Source organism: Amphibalanus amphitrite, unplaced genomic scaffold (assembly GCF_019059575.1).
Source record: "Amphibalanus amphitrite isolate SeventyFive unplaced genomic scaffold, NRLGWU_Aamphi_draft 000904F_arrow, whole genome shotgun sequence".
Lineage (NCBI taxonomy): Eukaryota > Metazoa > Arthropoda > Thecostraca > Balanomorpha > Balanidae > Amphibalanus > Amphibalanus amphitrite.
This window is the reverse complement of record NW_024882398.1, coordinates 277,411-295,000: the sequence shown is the minus strand read 5'-3', so window position 1 is coordinate 295,000 and position 17,590 is coordinate 277,411. Positions and strand designations below refer to the sequence as shown.

Below are 17,590 nucleotides of genomic sequence, written 5' to 3'. Positions count from 1 at the left end.
GCCCTTGTGCATGGTACAGGGCTCGCGGATTTTAGCGGTAGGTTTTGCACCTAGAAAATTTAGTGTACTTCAGGTTATATCTTCGTCGTCTTAAGCTTTTAAGTGTTGAAGATGCGATCGACTTGTTGGGTAACAAGCCGGCCATGATCGTGTAAAATGGCTTCATCGTAGATCGATTAGTTTCTGAGATATAACCGGAAATGTAAAAGTGCAAAACCTACCGCTTAATCTCGCGAGACCTGTACCTGAGCCCTGAGCGCGCCCATGTGTCGCCCCCAGGGCGTGTCGCCGGACGGTTCTGTGTGTCGGACTGAAACCTGAACCTGCCTGAGTGTTATGCTATGACTCCCCAGGGCGTGTCGCCGGATGGGGCGGCCGGGTACCGGGACGGGCTGCGGTGGACCACCAACGGCCACCCGCTCTCCGCCGAGGAGGTACAGAAGGTCGTCAGCCGGGTGAACCAGCTCTCCAGCTAGCGGCGATGAGGTCAGTCACCGCACCGGGCGTATTGCACGGGGACCCTAACAGACGCCTCACTCCTTTCCCTCATCTCAGTTGTTCTTTCATTTTTTATTATTATAAATAATGGAGATAGACCAGAGCATTTTCGGTGCATTTATTAGGGTCATGTTACTCCAACGGGGTTGCGTTGTCGGCACAGTCCTGTCTGGTCTGTGTGCTGCGGCGATGCTCTGCCATCCGGTGACCCAACGCCACTATCCGCTGACCGAGTGTCGGCTCTCTGCTGACCGTGTAACGTCTGTCCGTCAGGGTGGTGGCCGTGAACGCCTGTCGGACGGCGCCGGAGGGCAGCGCCGGCCGGCTGCTGTCACTGCTGGACCAGCTGCGGCTGCCGGACGCCGGAGCGCTGCCCGACTGGGGTCTACATCCTGGTATGTTACTGGGAGCGGCACGGTGTGTGTTGGGTGCTTCTGACGGTCAGTTGTAGTAACTGTTAGTTCCACTACTGGCCACCGGGTGAAAAGCGTATTAGCTGTACAGCAATGTAGAGTTGCTTCAGCTTTGGCGTAAACTTTCTCCTCTTCCGCTCACCATTCACCACCAGAGTCAGCAGCGTCTCGGCTGGCGGTCCAGTCAGTCAGAGCGAGTGTCTTCACTCGCCACAGCGGGCCGGACCCATTACAGGGCAGCAGAGTTATCAGTTACCAAGCCTTGGCCTATAAAGAAAACCAGGAAATAGTAGCAATTGCATATATGTAATGATTCTACTCTATTACGTTTGAGCTAGCGAAGCGTATTCCTGTAACGTTTTTAATAGGCTTGTAAGTCAGCAACCGCTGGGCTGATTGACCTGCGTTACTCTTTGTTGCGCGTAATCCTATCCCTTCCATCTCGTTATTGACTACAACTGATGTATCTTGGTGAGTTATTGACTACAACTGATGTATCATGGTGAGCGTCGTGACACGTGCGACGTGAAGGGCCAAGAGTGTTCGTTATTCTGCTGCAGTAGCGATTTTGGGTTGCTCATATATCTTGAACCCTGAACTGCCACGCCGATTGCGCTCAAATTTGGTACACTGTTTGGGACTGGTTGATAGGGATGTGTTTTTTATAACTCGCATGTGTTTTTTTATAGCGCGGAGAAAAAAGTAGGGATTGTTAGGGTTAAGCAGGGACTCACCGATGTTAGATCCCTCTCTGGGTCTTTTCATAGGGGGTCACGGTCCTGACCCGAGATAGCTGAGCTGTGTCGCAGCCCTGACCTCAGACAGCTGAGCTGTGCACGCCGTCGGCTCGGCCGTCAGTCGCCACAGCCGCTGACGCCAGTGTCCAAACTGCTCCCAACAATATCCGGCCCCGCGGGAGTGATCACCGGAACGGGCTGCATGGTACAGGACGGGCTGGGAACACGTCAACTCCAGCATGACGTGTTCCCAGTGTACCTGCATGTAGTTTCTTTATTCCTCAGCAGTTGTCATCCCCTTGGCGTTAGTGTTTCGCGTCCCTCCATTGATCACTCCCGCCTCTGATGGCTTATCCTGCTATACAGGGCCGGATATTGTTTGGAGCTGTTTGGACACTGGCGTCAGCGGCTGTGGCGACTGACGGCCGAGCCGACGGCGTGCACAGCTCAGCTGTCTGAGGTCAGGGCTGCTACACAGCTCAGCTATCTCGGGTCAGGACCGTGACCTATGAAAGGACCCAGACAGGGATCTAACATCGGTGACTCCCTGCTTAACCCTAACAATCCCTACTTTTTTCTCCGCGCTATAAAAAAAGACATGCGAGTTATAAAAAACACATCCCTGTCAACCAGTCCCAAACAGTGTACCAAATTTGAGCGCAATCGGCGTGGCAGTTCAGGGTTCAAGATATATGAGCAACCCAAAATCGCTACTGCAGCAGAATAACGAACACTCTTGGCCCTTCACGTCGCACGTGTCACGACGCTCACCATGATACATCAGTTGTAGTCAATAACTCACCAAGATACATCAGTTGTAGTCAATAACGAGATGGAAGGGATAGGATTACGCGCAACAAAGAGTAACGCAGGTCAATCAGCCCAGCGGTTGCTGACTTACAAGCCTATTAAAAACGTTACAGGAATACGCTTCGCTAGCTCAATCGTAATAGAGTAGAGTCATTACATATATGCAATTGCTACTATTTCCTGGTTTTCTTTATAGGCCAAGGCTTTGTAACTGATAACTCTGCTGCCCTGTAATGGGTCCGGCCCGCTGTGGCGAGTGAAGACACTCGCCCTGACTGACTGGACCGCCAGCCGAGACGCTGCTGACTCTGGTGGTGAATGGTGAGCGGAAGAGGAGAAAGTTTACGCCAAAGCTGAAGCAACTCTACATTGCTGTACAGCTAATACGCTTTTCACCTGGTGGCCAGTAGAGGAACTAACAGTTACTACAACTGACCGTCAGAAGCACCCAACACACACCGTGCCGCTCCCAGTAACATACCAGGATGTAGACCCCAGTCGGGCAGCGCTCCGGCGTCCGGCGGCCGCAGCTGGTCCAGCAGTGACAGCAGCCGGCCGGCGCTGCCCTCCGGCGCCGTCCGACAGGCGTTCACGGCCACCACCCTGACGGACAGACGTTACACGGTCAGCAAAGAGACGAAACTCGGTCAGCGGACAGTGGCGTTGGGTCACCGGATGGCAGAGCATCGCCGCAGCACACAGACCAGACAGGACTGTGCCGACAACGCAACCCCGTTGGAGTAACATGACCCTAATATATGCACCGAAAATGCTCTGGTCTATCTCCATTATTTATAATAATAAAAAAATGAAAGAACAACTGAGATGAGGGAAAGGAGTGAGGCGTCTGTTAGGGTCCCCGTGCAATACGCCCGGTGCGGTGACTGACCTCTGCGCCGCTAGCTGGAGAGCTGGTTCACCCGGCTGACGACCTTCTGTACCTCCTCGGCGGAGAGCGGGTGGCCGTTGGTGGCCCGCCGCAGCCCGTCCCGGTAGCCGGCCGCCCCATCCGGCGACACGCCCTGGGGAGTCATAGCATAACACTCAGGCAGGTTCAGGTTTCAGTCCGACACACAGAACCGTCCGGCGACACGCCCTGGGGGCGACACATGGGCGCGCTCAGGGCTCAGGTACAGGTCTCGCGAGATTAAGCGGTAGGTTTTGTACTTTTACATTTCCGGTTATATCTCAGAAACTAATCGATCTACGATGAAGCCATTTTACACGATCATGGCCGGCTTATTACCCAACAAGTCGATCGCATCTTCAACACTTAAAAGCTTAAGACGACGAAGATATAACCTGAAGTACACTAAATTTTCTAGGTGCAAAACCTACCGCTAAAACCCGCGAGCCCTGTACCATGCAATTGCACAAGGGCGCCGGGTGCAGTGTCTGTGTCCCTGACTGACCTGCAGCGGTGACGCTGTCACAGAAAGCACCTGTTCATTGCCCAATGGATCCAGCCCAGTTCCGGCCGGCCGAGTGCCCGCACGTACGCAGCCAGTGTTACGGTCTGTGTTCCATCTATGTTACGGTCTGTGTTCAATCTATTTTACGCCCTGTGTAACGACCAGAGCCTATTTTAAGGGAATTTGACTGGGGGGGGGGGGCAACCTGGAAAATTGTCTTTAATAATCCATTAACCCTCGCCCGTATTGGTGTTTCCAGTAGCGAGCGTATTGGGTGGGGGGACCGTTGGCCCCTGATCGAGCTAGAGCTTCGCGGAAAAAAAACGACCGTGTTGCCCGTGATGAAAGGAAGCCGATTATACCCAATTTTAAGGTCCTAGGTCATCGGTTGACCTTCCAGGTCAGGTCATTGACCCAAAAGTCGGGAAAATCGGGACCTGTTAGAGCGTCGTAAAGAGTGGCCGCTATGGTTTTTCGGGGTGCTGATCACGAATATCATGTAAGTTATGATCATAGATGATGTCTTCATGCATTTAGGCCAGGTCAGGTCAGGTCAGGTCAACCAGTAAGGGTTTTGCCGGGTATTCGTAGTAGGTGGCAACCGCCTCTGACAGCTTCGTAACATGTTACGAAGGCACCAAAACTACTTCGTAAATGGTCAAATGGTTGCTTAATTCGAATTCAGCTCCAAAAACTAGCCTAGAAACATATAAAACTCGAAAATGTGAACCGAGGTCATCAAAGGTAAATGATCTGACCTGACCTTCCGGTGATCTTGACACCCACCCTAATGCATGGGAGCAACATCATATCCCATTGTGACGGACCAGATACGTTTATATATCGATAAATATCTTCCAGTGGAAGAGCTGATGATGAATCAAATATTTCGCCACATTGGAAGAACCTTTAAACGTGTATTTGTCTCGCGGATTTTATTTTTAGTTGTTTGGTGCGACCGCTGAACTTTGCAAAACAGGCGATCGATTTTCATTCTTTATTATTATCAGTATAAATTTGCATACATTTGGTTTAAAACGAATAAACAGATGTGTTGCGCAATTTTGCTGGTATGATGAATAGAAGAAGATCGCCTCGGTGGACAAACGAGTCCGCTACATCATGAAAATCGATCATGAATTGCCAACTAACTCATGACCTCAAGATGGATGCCAACGATGCCAACAAGACTAATGACGAAACTTCGAGCTGCAAGTCTCACCGGTCGAGCTATACGACGGTATCACGAGCGTCTGCGAGATCGGTCAGAGCTGCTAGTACACGACTGCGGCAGTTAGAAGAGCAGCAACGGCTTGAAGCAGCAGCCGAGGAATCTAGAAGACAGCTGGCGGAAACGAAACGACAGCTGGAACTAGCCAGAGCAAGACACGCGCTGGAACTTGCCGAGATCGACGAACAAGATCAGGTAGAAATGGAGGAATGTGCACGATCCCTCCGTCATTCTTCTCAAGACGTGACACGGTGTGACCTGACGAATGCCATTGAATCCCAGCCAGAGAACGACAGTCGCCGGATATCAACTCGGCTGGAACCTGAGCAGGTCTCGCACTGGCCTGAGCCAGTCTCGCACCGGCCAGAGCCACCCTCGCACCAACCTGGACCAGACTCACACGTACTTGAACCAGTCTCACACCGTCCTGATTCAATCTTCATCGTGAGAGAAAACCCCAAACTGGACATTCTGCCCTTCGATGGAAAGTACAGCCGCTATCCATTTTTCAAGCTTCAAGTCGATGAAGCCATGAGATCCGGCCAGTTCACCGACCTGCAGATAATTCGTCATCTGCGGGACAGACTCAAGGGGCCGGCCTTTGAAGCGGTACATGGAGCTCTCCTGTCTGGGTGTCCTCTGCTGAGGATTATGCACGCGCTCGAGTCTCGCTTCGGGAACCGCCTGCAAGTGACGAACGCCGTAACGACTCAGCTCCTGAACTTCGACACGATACGATCGAGCGACACAGAACTGCTCTCTCAGTTCGGCACGGCAGTGTATAACGCTATATCAACTCTTCAAGCAGTCGGCTTTGAGAGCGAGTTGGACAACTTGCGCACGCTGCAGTTGTTGACGGGAAAGCTGCCACTGGAGAGCCAGCAAGCTTGGGGCGCCTACGCTCGGCGCCGATGTGAAGACGGGAGGAAGCTGTCGTGCGGTCTTTTCCACGAGTTTCTGGAAGAGCACATAAAGGATCGACAGTATGGCGTCATCGGCAGCAGCCTGCAATGCCATCCGTCACATGATGTCAAGAACCGCTCCGGCAGTCGCGGACGCACGAGCAGACGCGACCGTCACGAGCACCAACGAGAACGCCATGGCTACCATGGGGCCGGCAGGACGAGCCGCCCACCTGCCGAGCCTCCCACCTCTGTGTACGCAGCCAACGGATCTGCCCAGGGAACCCAGGGAGCCACAGCGCGTCGACCAGTGGCCTGTTTCTGCTGTGGCCAAAATCACTATATAGCTCGCTGCGAACAGTTCCAGAGACTGACACCGAAAGACAGACTGTCGTGGGTTAATACGAAGAAAGCCTGCGTCCGCTGTCTCAACACATCCCACCAGTCATCTGACTGTCACCGAACAGGACCGTGTGGCATAGAAAACTGCACGCAACATCATCATCGACTTCTACACCCGGCTCAAGGAAGCACGACTGTGATCAACGCGGCGAAGGATGGACACACGTCCATTCTGATGAAAACGGTCGTCATCGAAGTCTCCGGCTCCACAAAACGAAGGTGTGTCGCCTTCCTGGACGAGGGAAGCTCAGTCACGCTCATGACTGATAAGCTGGCACAGGAACTGGGACTTCACGGGAAGCGTCAAAATCTGCGCATCAAGACAATGTCTGGACTGACTTCAGTCAACTCGTGTGAACTCACCCAGGTGACCATCGAGAACATCCATACCGGTTCAACACACCTGCTGGATAAGGTGGCTACTGTTCCCGAGCTGCAAATAGACAAGAATCCCGTGACGGCAAAACAGCTGAAGCGCATGTTTCCCGAGATCGAAGAAATTGGGATCAAACAGCTGGATGAGCCGCCTCAGATGCTGATTGGCCTTGACCACGCGGAGCTCATCGCCACTCAGAAGATCATCAAGACGTCGAAGAATGGTCCTCTGCTCCAGGAAACGAAACTGGGATGGACCATAACTGGGCGCGTCATCGCTACGGAAGACACCGAGACAGAGTGCGTAAACTTTCTGAACAAATCCCTGAACATGTATCGGGACGACAGCGCTGGCACCGCCGCCTACTCAACCGACAGCGACTGCAGCGACATCTGCACGGCTGGGAGTGCTGGCGATCTGAGCGACATCTGGAGAACAGAGCACTTTGGCTGCAAGTATGCCTTCAGTAAGCCGCACAGCCCAGATGACAGGAAAGCGGAAACGATGCTACAAGAAGGGGCAAAATACGACGGAACAAGATGGACAGCCCCGCTTCTGCTCAAAAACGAAGATGAGAAGATGCCTGAAAGTCGAACGATGGCAGAACAGAGAGCCATTGCCTTGGAAAAACGACTGGATCGCTCTCAGCAAAAGAAAAACGGCAAAACACCAAGTCTCGCCGAGCTGGTGTACGAAAAAATGGAGAGAATGGTATCAGACGGCCATTTTCGAAAACTGAGTGAAAATGAAGCCCAAGAAGGACACAAGAATGTCTGGTATCTCCCACTGCTCGCGGTGCAAAATCAGAAGAAGCCGAACAAGGTGCGCCTAGTGCTAGACGCTGCCGCGAAGAGCAATGGCAAGAGCTTGAATGACTTTCTTCTCCAAGGGCCAGACCACATGAACTCTATACCGAGGATTCTGTGCCGCTGGCGGGAGAAAAGAGTAGCAGTGACCTCTGACGTCATAGCTATGTTCAGTCAGATCAAAGTGCGAGAAGAAGACCGACCACTTCTGAGATTTCTGTGGCGGGGCTCACGTCGCACGGGCCGATTTGATGTGTACGAGTCTCCGGTGGTTATTTTCGGTGCCACCTGCTCACCAAGTATCGCTGAGCACTGCTTCCGGCGCACGGCGGACGAATTCACCGAAGACGAGGCAGTGAAGACAGCCGTACGAGAGGACACCTACGTGGACGATATTGTCACCGGTACAGACACCGAACACGAGGCAGTGAAACTGATTGGCAGCGTCACAGAAACACTCAAGAAAGGAGGCTTCAAGCTGGGCCCGTGGGCCTCAAACTCTGAAGAAGTCCTCCACACCGTCCAACAGGAGCAAGAACAGCAAGACAGTCGGCTGCAAAGAACGTTAGGAGTCGGCTGGGAAGCTCGCCTCGACACTCTAACCTATGAGCCAATCGCTCCGCCGGAACAGCTAACGAAGAGAACACTTCTATCGACAATGATGTCGGTGTACGATCCGATTGGATTCTTGACAGGATTCCTCCTGAGAGCGAAGGAGCTGTTGCAAGTCCTGTGGAAGTCAAGCGTCAAATGGGACCAAGAACTACCGAGTGAAGTCCAGCAGAAGGTGAAGATGTGGATGGATGAGCTGACGCAGACGAGAGATCTACACATCCCACGTCACATCTTTCGTCAGGAGGCCGGCATCTCTTCTGTCGATCTGCACGCGTTCTGCGACGCAAGCGAGATGGGGTTCTGTGCAGTGCTATACTATCGATGGATCGACTCGACTGGCTGCATTCAAGTGAGCTTTATCTCTGCTCATTCTCGCGTTGCTCCCGTGAAGAAAATGTCTATCCCAAGACTCGAGCTTCAAGCTGCCGTCCTGGCCAGCAGAATGATAGCCTTCATCAGAAAAGAAACACGGACCGGCATCAAGTCGACAACATGTTGGTCGGATTCGAAGAACGTGCTTGCTTGGCTGCGCAGCACGAACCGAAGATACAGTGTATTTGTCGCAAACCGTATTGCGGAAATACACGACGTCACGGGGCCGGCTGACTGGCGTTACGTGCCGACGGCGATGAACGCCGCAGACTCTGGCTCCAGAGGCCACAAAATCGAAGATTTGTGTCCTGACAAGGAGTGGATTCGAGGGCCAGAGTTCCTCTACAAACCGGAGACAGACTGGCCAGATGACTGCTCAGATGCAACCGGCATTCTCGAGACGGACATGGAATCCAAACCGGTGGTGCTCGCTACAACAGTGAAGATCGAGCCCAATTTTCGAGAAAGCACGCCAGATCTTTCCCGATTCTCGCGCTGGACAGTGGCGGTGCGCACTGCGGCCAGAATACGAAGATGGCTCAAACTTGTCCGAGAAAGAAAACGCGGACCACTCACGGCTGATGAACTACGTGAAGCGGAAGAAATATGGACGAGAAGGGTCCAGGGTGATTCTTACCGTGTTGAACTCATATGTCTTCAACAAGGACATCCGAACAAAAACAAGAGCCAGCTCTCAGGCATGACCGTTGGGTTGTTGGACGGCATCATTTGCCTCGACTCTCGCGTGAAGCGGTCTCCAGAGCTGTCACCGACTGCGAGAAATCCGCCGGTGCTAGCCCGTGACCACAAATACACGGAGCTACTGATCGAGCACCTGCACCAGAAAATGGGACACCGAGCGCACGACGCAGTTCTGGGCCCTGTTCATGAAGTCTGCGGCCGCTGCGGCCGGCCGCAGGCTCTAAGCTCCGCCCATTTATGAAACGTCATCACTCACTCGGCCGCAGCAGCGTTCCATGAACAGCGTCTGCTGCCGAAATAGTTTCCGACAATTGTTTACAACTGAAGCACACCGGTAGATAATTTGTTTACAAAAATCGTCTCCATGACAACACGGCCTGCGCCTATTTGACTTCAGTGCGCCAAGTTCAGTGCAATTAGTTTTCTTGAGGCTCGGCGGTCGCTGGATTGCGGCCGCAGAGATCGCAGCGGCCGCAGCAAGATGACGTCATACATTCGTCATACTACATGAGCCCCGCCCCTTTTTGTGACGTAACAACCCGGCTGGCCGCAGCGACCGCAGCGGCCGCAGCGACCGCCGGGGTTCATGAACAGGGCCCTGGTGAGCCTCCGACAGAAGTGTTGGGTGCCGCAAGCCGCTCGCAAGATTCGCTCGCTTGTGGCAAGATGTCAGACCTGTAGGGTGCGGAAGGGGAAGCCACAGACGACAAGAATGGCTCCGCTTCCGTTGGCCCGAGTCACTATGCTCGAAGGCGCCTTTCGGGCGACTGGTATGGACTATTTCGGCCCGATGAAGGTGAAACGGGGGAAGACAGTGTCGAAGATCTGGGGCGTACTGTTTAGGTGTCTAGCCACGCGTGCCGTGCACATAGAGCTGACGGACAGCCTGGACACTGACGCGGCCCTGATGGTGATATCAAGATTCCAGGCGCGACGAGGAAACGTGCAAGAACTATGGTCAGATAATGGCAAGAATCTCACCTCGGCAAACAAGGCTCTGAACAAGCAACTCAGAGCGCTGAACCAAGACCAGATGATGGCAAAGCTGTCTCTGGAGGGAATCAAGTGGCGATTCATCCCGCCGTCCGATCCTGAGGCAGGTGGCGCTTGGGAGCGCGCCATTCGTACGGTGAAAGACACGCTAAAGATCGTCTTGAAGGAGCAGACCCCGCGGTTCGAGGTGCTACAGACGGTCATGGCAGAAGTGGAGAAAATCATCAATTCGACGCCGCTGTTCCACGTCCCAGTGGATGCAGCTGATGACGATGTGCTCACGCCGTTCCACTTCCTCATCGGCCGCGCTACCCCTGCTTACCCGGTGGGCTCGCAGGTGCAAAGCAGTGAGTGTCTTCGTCGAAGATGGAAGCACGCTCAGGTGCTAGCCGACCATTTCTGGAGAAGATGGGCACGAGAATATCTCCCTACGCTAGCAAACAGATCGAAGTGGATCCAGTCGTCTCGCAACGTGGAGGAGGGAGACGTGGTGATCGTTGCAGATCCTCAGCATCCCCGTGGACTGTGGGTCAGAGGAGTGGTCACGGACACTGTGCGTGGCCCTGATGGAGTGGTGCGATCGGCTCGCGTGCGGACGGTGCATGGAGTGCTGCACCGCCCCGTTCGCAAACTCGTAGTGCTACAAGTACTTCGCTGTACATAAGATTTATTTATTTATTTATTTACGATCTTAAGCCTCCACATGGTGGGTTTTAAAGCTTGCGTCAATATACATTGAAGCATCATGTATGGTATTGGTACCTACATACAAATTATGATCACATGGTTTCTACATACCTACATATTATTGTCACCGCACAAGAATCACAGCCTAACTATAAAACACTGTACCTCGCGACGCGTTCTACAGATTAATACACAAAGTTGATACAGAGTTAAAATGCAGTCATCACAGTGCAGAAGCTCACTTTGATCGCAGTCTCGCACGACACGTGGCGACAGTTACTGGCTCCCTGACAGCATCAGGGGCATCGTTCCAGCTCATAGCGGCCCGGAAACAAAAGTGCCGCCGGGCCCGCTCAGAGTGCACCTGGGGCAGCTCCAGGTGACCCGCCTCCGTAGCCCGGGTACAGCGGCTTGACACCTCACTGCGCCGTGTTAGCAGCTGTTTCAGTCTGACGGGAGCCAGATGCGAGTGTGTCAGCTTGTGGACGGTAATGATATCTCTCTCGCGTATGAGGGAGTCCACGCTCTGCCAGTCCAGTTGGGCTAGAAGTGGCGTAACGTGCGTTCGACGTGAACATCCCGACACGATCTGCGCGGCATGGTTTAGAATTTTCTGAACCCTATGTCTTTGGGTTTTATTACACTCGCCCCAAACAGTAGCGCAGTACAAAATGTGTGGGAACACCAGGGACTCGACGACTAGTTTTTTGACCGAACTCGGCAGCCGATGGGAGAATTTTGAGAGACCTGATAAGGTGCTGTAGCACCGGCGCACCACTAAAGACACGTGGTCCACCCACTGTAGGCGCGAGTCAAGCACCACTCCCAGCACCTTCACCTTCTCACATGGCTGAACTACTGCACCGGCAAACTGGATAGAAAAATCGGCTCCGTGATTTTTTCCGAACATGATCAGTTCTGTTTTTGACGGGTTTATCCTCAGGCTGTTTTGATTGTACCATGCCTGGACCACCCCGAGCATGACCTCTAGGTCGGCTGCGTGTTCTCCGATACTGGTCTGTCCACAGGTATTAATGAATTGTGTGTCGTCCGCGTACATAATCAGTCTGCCGCACGGTACGTGAGACGGAAGGTCGTTGGTAAAAACTGTAAAAAGTATCGGTCCAAGAATACTACCCTGTACCACACCGTGGGAAACCGGGAGGGACTCCGAGCCGCCCCTGACCGTCTGTTTGCGGTCACTGAGCCAGTCGGCAAACCACCAGGGGTCAATACCATACCAGCCCAGCTTCTCCACGAGCCGGCCACGCTCAACGCTGTCAAAAGCTTTAGAGGTGTCAGCAGCTATAAGAGAGACTACCTGCCCCCTGTCAACTTGAGAAGAAATGTAACTGACAGCGTCAAGCATGGCCGACTCCGTGGAGTGGGCCGGCCGGAAACCATGCTGCTCGGGGCAGATAATGTCACAGCTCGTAAGATACCACATCAGCTGATCACATATGACACGTTCGGCTAGCTTCGACACGGTAGGTAAAATTGACACAGGCCGGTAGTTGTTCTCGTCTAAAATGTCACCCGATTTAAACAGCGGCGTCACTGTGGCCACCTTCCACTCCGCCGGCACCACACCGCTCACGATAGAGCGGTTAATTACGTGCAGCAGGTGAGGGCCGACGACCGGAAACGTCAGCTTGAGCATGCTGACCGTGATGCCGTCCGGTCCGCTTGCCTTGGAGCAGTTCATCCGCTCTAGCGCACTGGAGAGCTCCGGCAGAGTGGCCGGTCTCACCCTGAATGCGCCGCTGCAGACACGGGGCGGCCGGGGTGACAGCTGTGGCCCGGCAGCCGCCACTGTACTCAGGGACGCAGCGATACTGGGGCCAACCGACGAAAAGTGCCGATTGAGCTTCTCTGCCCATTCCCGTGTGCGGTCCGTGACCGGCGCACCACTACTGCCAGCTCCGCCCCTCTTCCCCGAGGCAACGAGAAACTTCCTAATGTCCTTCCAAGTCTGCTTGCGAGAATTTTTCATAGAAGCCTCAAAGAAAGCAGACCGCGCCCTGGCCTGGGCCCCTTTAACGTCATTCCGGTACTGCCGGTACCGGCGCTCGGTCTCCCCGCACCGATCACGATCCCTCTCCGCACGCGCCGCGTCCCTCTCCCTCATCATCTCCCTGAGCTCGGGGTTGTCGTCCAGCCAGGGACAGGGAGGGTGGCGAAGCTTCACCGTGACTAGAGGCATATGCGTATCAATGATGGGACTCCAAACATCTAGGAAGCCTCGCCACTTGTCCCCAACTCCTGGGAGAGCGTACACGGAAGACCAATCAGCGGTGAGAAGGTCGTAGCACAGTGCGTCGCGATCAAGACGTCGGGAAGACCTAACGACTACTTCCGTCTGCCTATCTCGCACAACAGGGATCTTTAGGTTCGCGAGCACTAAATCATGATCACTTGAATGAAATGGTATGACACGAGCCGTGGCTTTCACGTCAGATTCTGGGATGACAATATGATCTAAAAGCGAGCCATCTTGATGAGTCTGTTGCCTGATCAGCTGGGACATGTGTAGGTCGCTAAGTAGCTGCGCGTAGCTTGCCACACCGGGTTTGGCAGGTGACAACAACAAGATGTGCCTATCGCGAGCCATCCGTGCCGCGAGTGAAGTAATAGAACATGCCAGCCGTCACATATTGTCTCAACATGCATTGTTGAGAGAGGCCGGGGTGTGACGGACCAGATACGTTTATATATCGATAAATATCTTCCAGTGGAAGAGCTGATGATGAATCAAATATTTCGCCACATTGGAAGAACCTTTAAACGTGTATTTGTCTCGCGGATTTTATTTTTAGTTGTTTGGTGCGACCGCTGAACTTTGCAAAACAGGCGATCGATTTTCATTCTTTATTATTATCAGTATAAATTTGCATACATTTGGTTTAAAACGAATAAACAGATGTGTTGCGCAATTTTGCTGGTATGATGAATAGAAGAAGATCGCCTCGGTGGACAAACGAGTCCGCTACACCCATGTTTGAACGTTTGAAACCACGAAGAGACTGCAAACGCGCGGCTAATGCGAGGCGACATACGCCGAATCGCGACCTCGGCCAAACATGGTGCCATGGTGCTAGGCCGCCGGTTCATCTGAAAGAACTGTGGTGCCCCTGACAAGCCTGAAGTTCCAACGACAGGCCCGTGGTGCCCCTGACAGGCCCATGATGCCTTTGCGAGGCCGGTGGTGTCCACGTGAGGCCGGTGGTGCCCCTGGGCCCTGACAGGACTGTGGTGCTCCTGACAAGCCTGGAGTGTCCCCGACAGGCACGTGGTGCCACTAACAGGCCCAAGGTGTCCCAGTCCCTGCGAGGCCGGTGGTGTCCCTGCCAGGCATGTGGTGTCCATACTAGGCCTCTGGTGCCCCTGACAGGTCCGTGGCGCCCTTGCTAGGCCTATGGTGCCCCTGGCGGGCCTGTGGTGGTACCCCTGACAGGCCCAAGGTGGTGCCCCTGCGAGGCCGGTGGGGCCCCTGGCAGACCTATGGTGCTCTTGCTAGGTTGATGGTGCTCCCAACAGGCCTGTGGTGCCCCTGACAGGCCGGTGGTGCCCCTGGCAGGCCTGTGGTGTCCCCGGGCCCCAAGAGGGTGGGGGGTCATGACCCATATGACCCACCCTTAGATACACCACTGGTCATTACTTACAGACTGACTCATTTGACATCCATTGCAAAACAAGTCACAGTAGGGGCATTCCACGATAGATCGTACCACTTTTTTCCAATTTGACACCCTCATCTCTCGGAATTTGACGAGAATTGGTCTCAGGGGTAATCAGGGGCTCTGAATCCACCTGTAACAATTTCAGGCTTATCAGATAAGTATTTGTTGAGTTATGGTGTATAACATTTTTTGGATCTTGCTTTGCAGCGCTAAGTTTGGCGGGCTGTAACTCTAAGACGGATTATTCAAATGCCAAATGTTATATTACATTGAACTTGCAATGAAACAGAGATTAATGTGTATTTTTGAAATTTTGAAAAATACGCTATTTTTGATATATGACATATCGAGTTTTCTTTCATTTGTATTTTTGGACTTTGGGACCAAATTTTTTTGAATTTTTATTTCTTTAAAAAAATATGTGGCTCATGGTTAAGAAGTATGCCAAAAATTAGGAAGGTGTTCTTTCTATAAATGTATTTATTTTACGTCACGATAACGGTTTCGAATAGTGATTTCGGGAGGGAGCTTATAAATGGCGTGGTAAAGCTGCCTAGTGACATCACGGGTTACTGAAATTTCAATTTAAGTCTGAGTCATCCGAAAAAAGTGAAAAGAGGGTTTATCCAACCCTCTTTCCTATAAGCGCGAGGGTGAAAAAGACTGTTTGGTTCTGACTTAGATTTGGACGCCAATGACCATAGCTGTCCGAGATGAAAGTTACAGGACGCATACATGGTGTCCTCCAGAGGTCTCACAACTTGTATATATGGGAATTTTTCAAGGTTACATGAGGTCAGGTCGGTCACGTGACACCACTGTTATAAATCAATGGGAAAATATAAAAACTGTTATTTTGGCGCCGAGAATGATCTAAAACTATCCCACGTACATGGTATCGTGATTTCATGCACTCCTTGCAAAGTCCAATGCTTTACTTTTGCATTGTTAACCTTGCGTGACGTCATTTATGACGTCACTAGGGTCGTACGAGTTTTTCTTCAATAACTCCCGATCAAATGGAGCTAGAGAGTCGGGAAAGCCACCAATGGACTCGGGAAGACCTTCCGAATCGAATGGTATGCCATATGATACCCTTTGCCCAGCTTCGTGACCTGAGGGGCTCTGACCTGACCTTAACCCGAGGTCAACTACTTAAGTTGATCTCACACTAGCAAAAAGTATACCATTCGATGCACCTGAGCTAGGCGAACACAATGATGCCAAAGTCGCGGCTCTGCGGCCATTTTTTGCGAAGTTATTTACTAAAAACCGAACCCGTAACTTCAGTCACGTGACCTGACCTCAGACGCTACCGGTTGACCTGAGACCTTAAAATCGGGTACCAATCGCTGCGACTTGTAACGGCACACACGCTCGTTTTTTTCCGCGAGGCTCTAGCTCTATTAGAAGCGAAACGGCGTGCTGGGGTCGTATCAACCCTTCCGAAACCCATTTTGTTTGCGGGAAAATGAGGAACTTTTAGAAAGAACACCTTTCTAATTTTTTGCATGTCGATTTGCAATGACATGAAGTTTATTTTGAAAAAATAAAAATGTGAAAAATTTTGGTCCCAAAAGTCATTAAAGGCAAATGAAAAAAGATTAGGGTTTTTGCTCAATAATGAAATTTTTTCTTTGGAATTTTTAAATAGTAATATTAATTTTTGATTCATCGCAAGCTTAGTGTTGTTTACTTTTTGTTGGTTGCTTAACCCGTTCTTGAGTTATAGGCCATCAAACTCACCGTTACATACCGAAGTTAAAAAAAAATGTAATGCAATATAACTCAAAAAGTTTTGATCTGAGAAGTCTGATATTTTGCCAGGCGTCTTTGGGGCCTATGATTACCCCTGGGACCGATTTTCATTAAAATCTGAGAGATGAGGGTGACGGGCCTGGTACGATCTATCGTGGAATGCCCCAGTAGTTACGTAGTATGTTTGTCACCCTGTTTCTTTATGTCCATTTTTATAGTGGGCAAATCTCGACGACTAGGGGGGGGAATTCTGTTGAGTGCGAGGGCATTTGCCCCCCCCCCCCCAGTTAACATGTTAACCCTATTCCTGGCGGGGGGGGCCTCAGGAGCCCCCCCCCCCTGAGGTTTTTTGATTATTTCTCCCAAACGCGTTGAGCTAGGAAGCTCAAATTTTCTGACTTTTCCTAAAAGGCTTCTACGCAACATGTCTGAAAATTTTGAGTTGATCTGACCTCAGGTCAGGTCACCAGAGGCGGTTTGGTGACCCTACCTCAGAAAAGTTTGCAATCACGCCAGAGCTAGAGTTTTTGACCGATCAATTTCTTCTCTTCAGGGTTTAGTTAGGGTACCAGTATGTGCAATTTGTATATCTCGGAATTTTGATATCGGTGACCTAAGGTCAGGTCAATTTCGCGACCTCCCCATTATAAGTCAATGGGGGAAAAATCAACTCCCTGTTTTTACCACTAAAACGGGTCGGAATGTCCCCATATACCATACATGACTTCATATACGATCAACCTTCACTACCTTGAGGTCTGTTTTGCTGTTGGGCAGCTGTAAGGTCATGTGACGTCATCAAAGGTCACCAAAGGTTTTTGGCCAATAACTCCGTACAGGAACAAGATACAGACGCGTGGATGGTCTCATTGTGTTCAGCTCGTCAAGACGCATCGAATGATATACATGATGACCTCGAGGTCACGTGACCTGAGGTCAACCTTTGACCTTGACCTTTCGAGGTCAACATATATATCATTCGATGCGGATTGACGAGAGGATCACGATGATGCCCTTAGTTTGTTCCTATCTTGACTAATTCGAAAGTTATTCGAGAAAAACTCTCTCCATATCTAACACCGCCATTTTGACTTTTTCGACCCCTGTGACGTCATCTTTGACCTGACCTGAAAATGACCTTAGTAAAAATTGTAGATCTTGGCCGTGCGTATCCGATGCCGTTTACCGCTTGTCGC

At 51.8% G+C, this 17,590-nt stretch overlaps 1 protein-coding gene across 1 annotated transcript; it reads left to right on the top strand.

The window, feature by feature from the left end:
- The first annotated feature begins 9,852 nt into the window (after positions 1–9,852).
- On the top strand, positions 9,853–13,863 carry LOC122367902. The gene is made up of 2 exons (XM_043341427.1): positions 9,853–10,934; positions 13,548–13,863. Exon 1 carries the CDS (start codon positions 9,863–9,865, stop codon positions 10,931–10,933), a length of 1,071 nt encoding a protein of 356 aa, XP_043197362.1. The 5' UTR covers positions 9,853–9,862; the 3' UTR covers position 10,934; positions 13,548–13,863.
- The last annotated feature ends 3,727 nt before the right edge of the window (positions 13,864–17,590 follow it).

Excerpts from the sequence above, each read along its gene's own strand:
- LOC122367902 (XM_043341427.1), top strand. The coding sequence starts at position 9,863 with ATGAACAGGGCCCTGGTGAGCCTCCGACAGAAGTGTTGGGTGCCGCAA.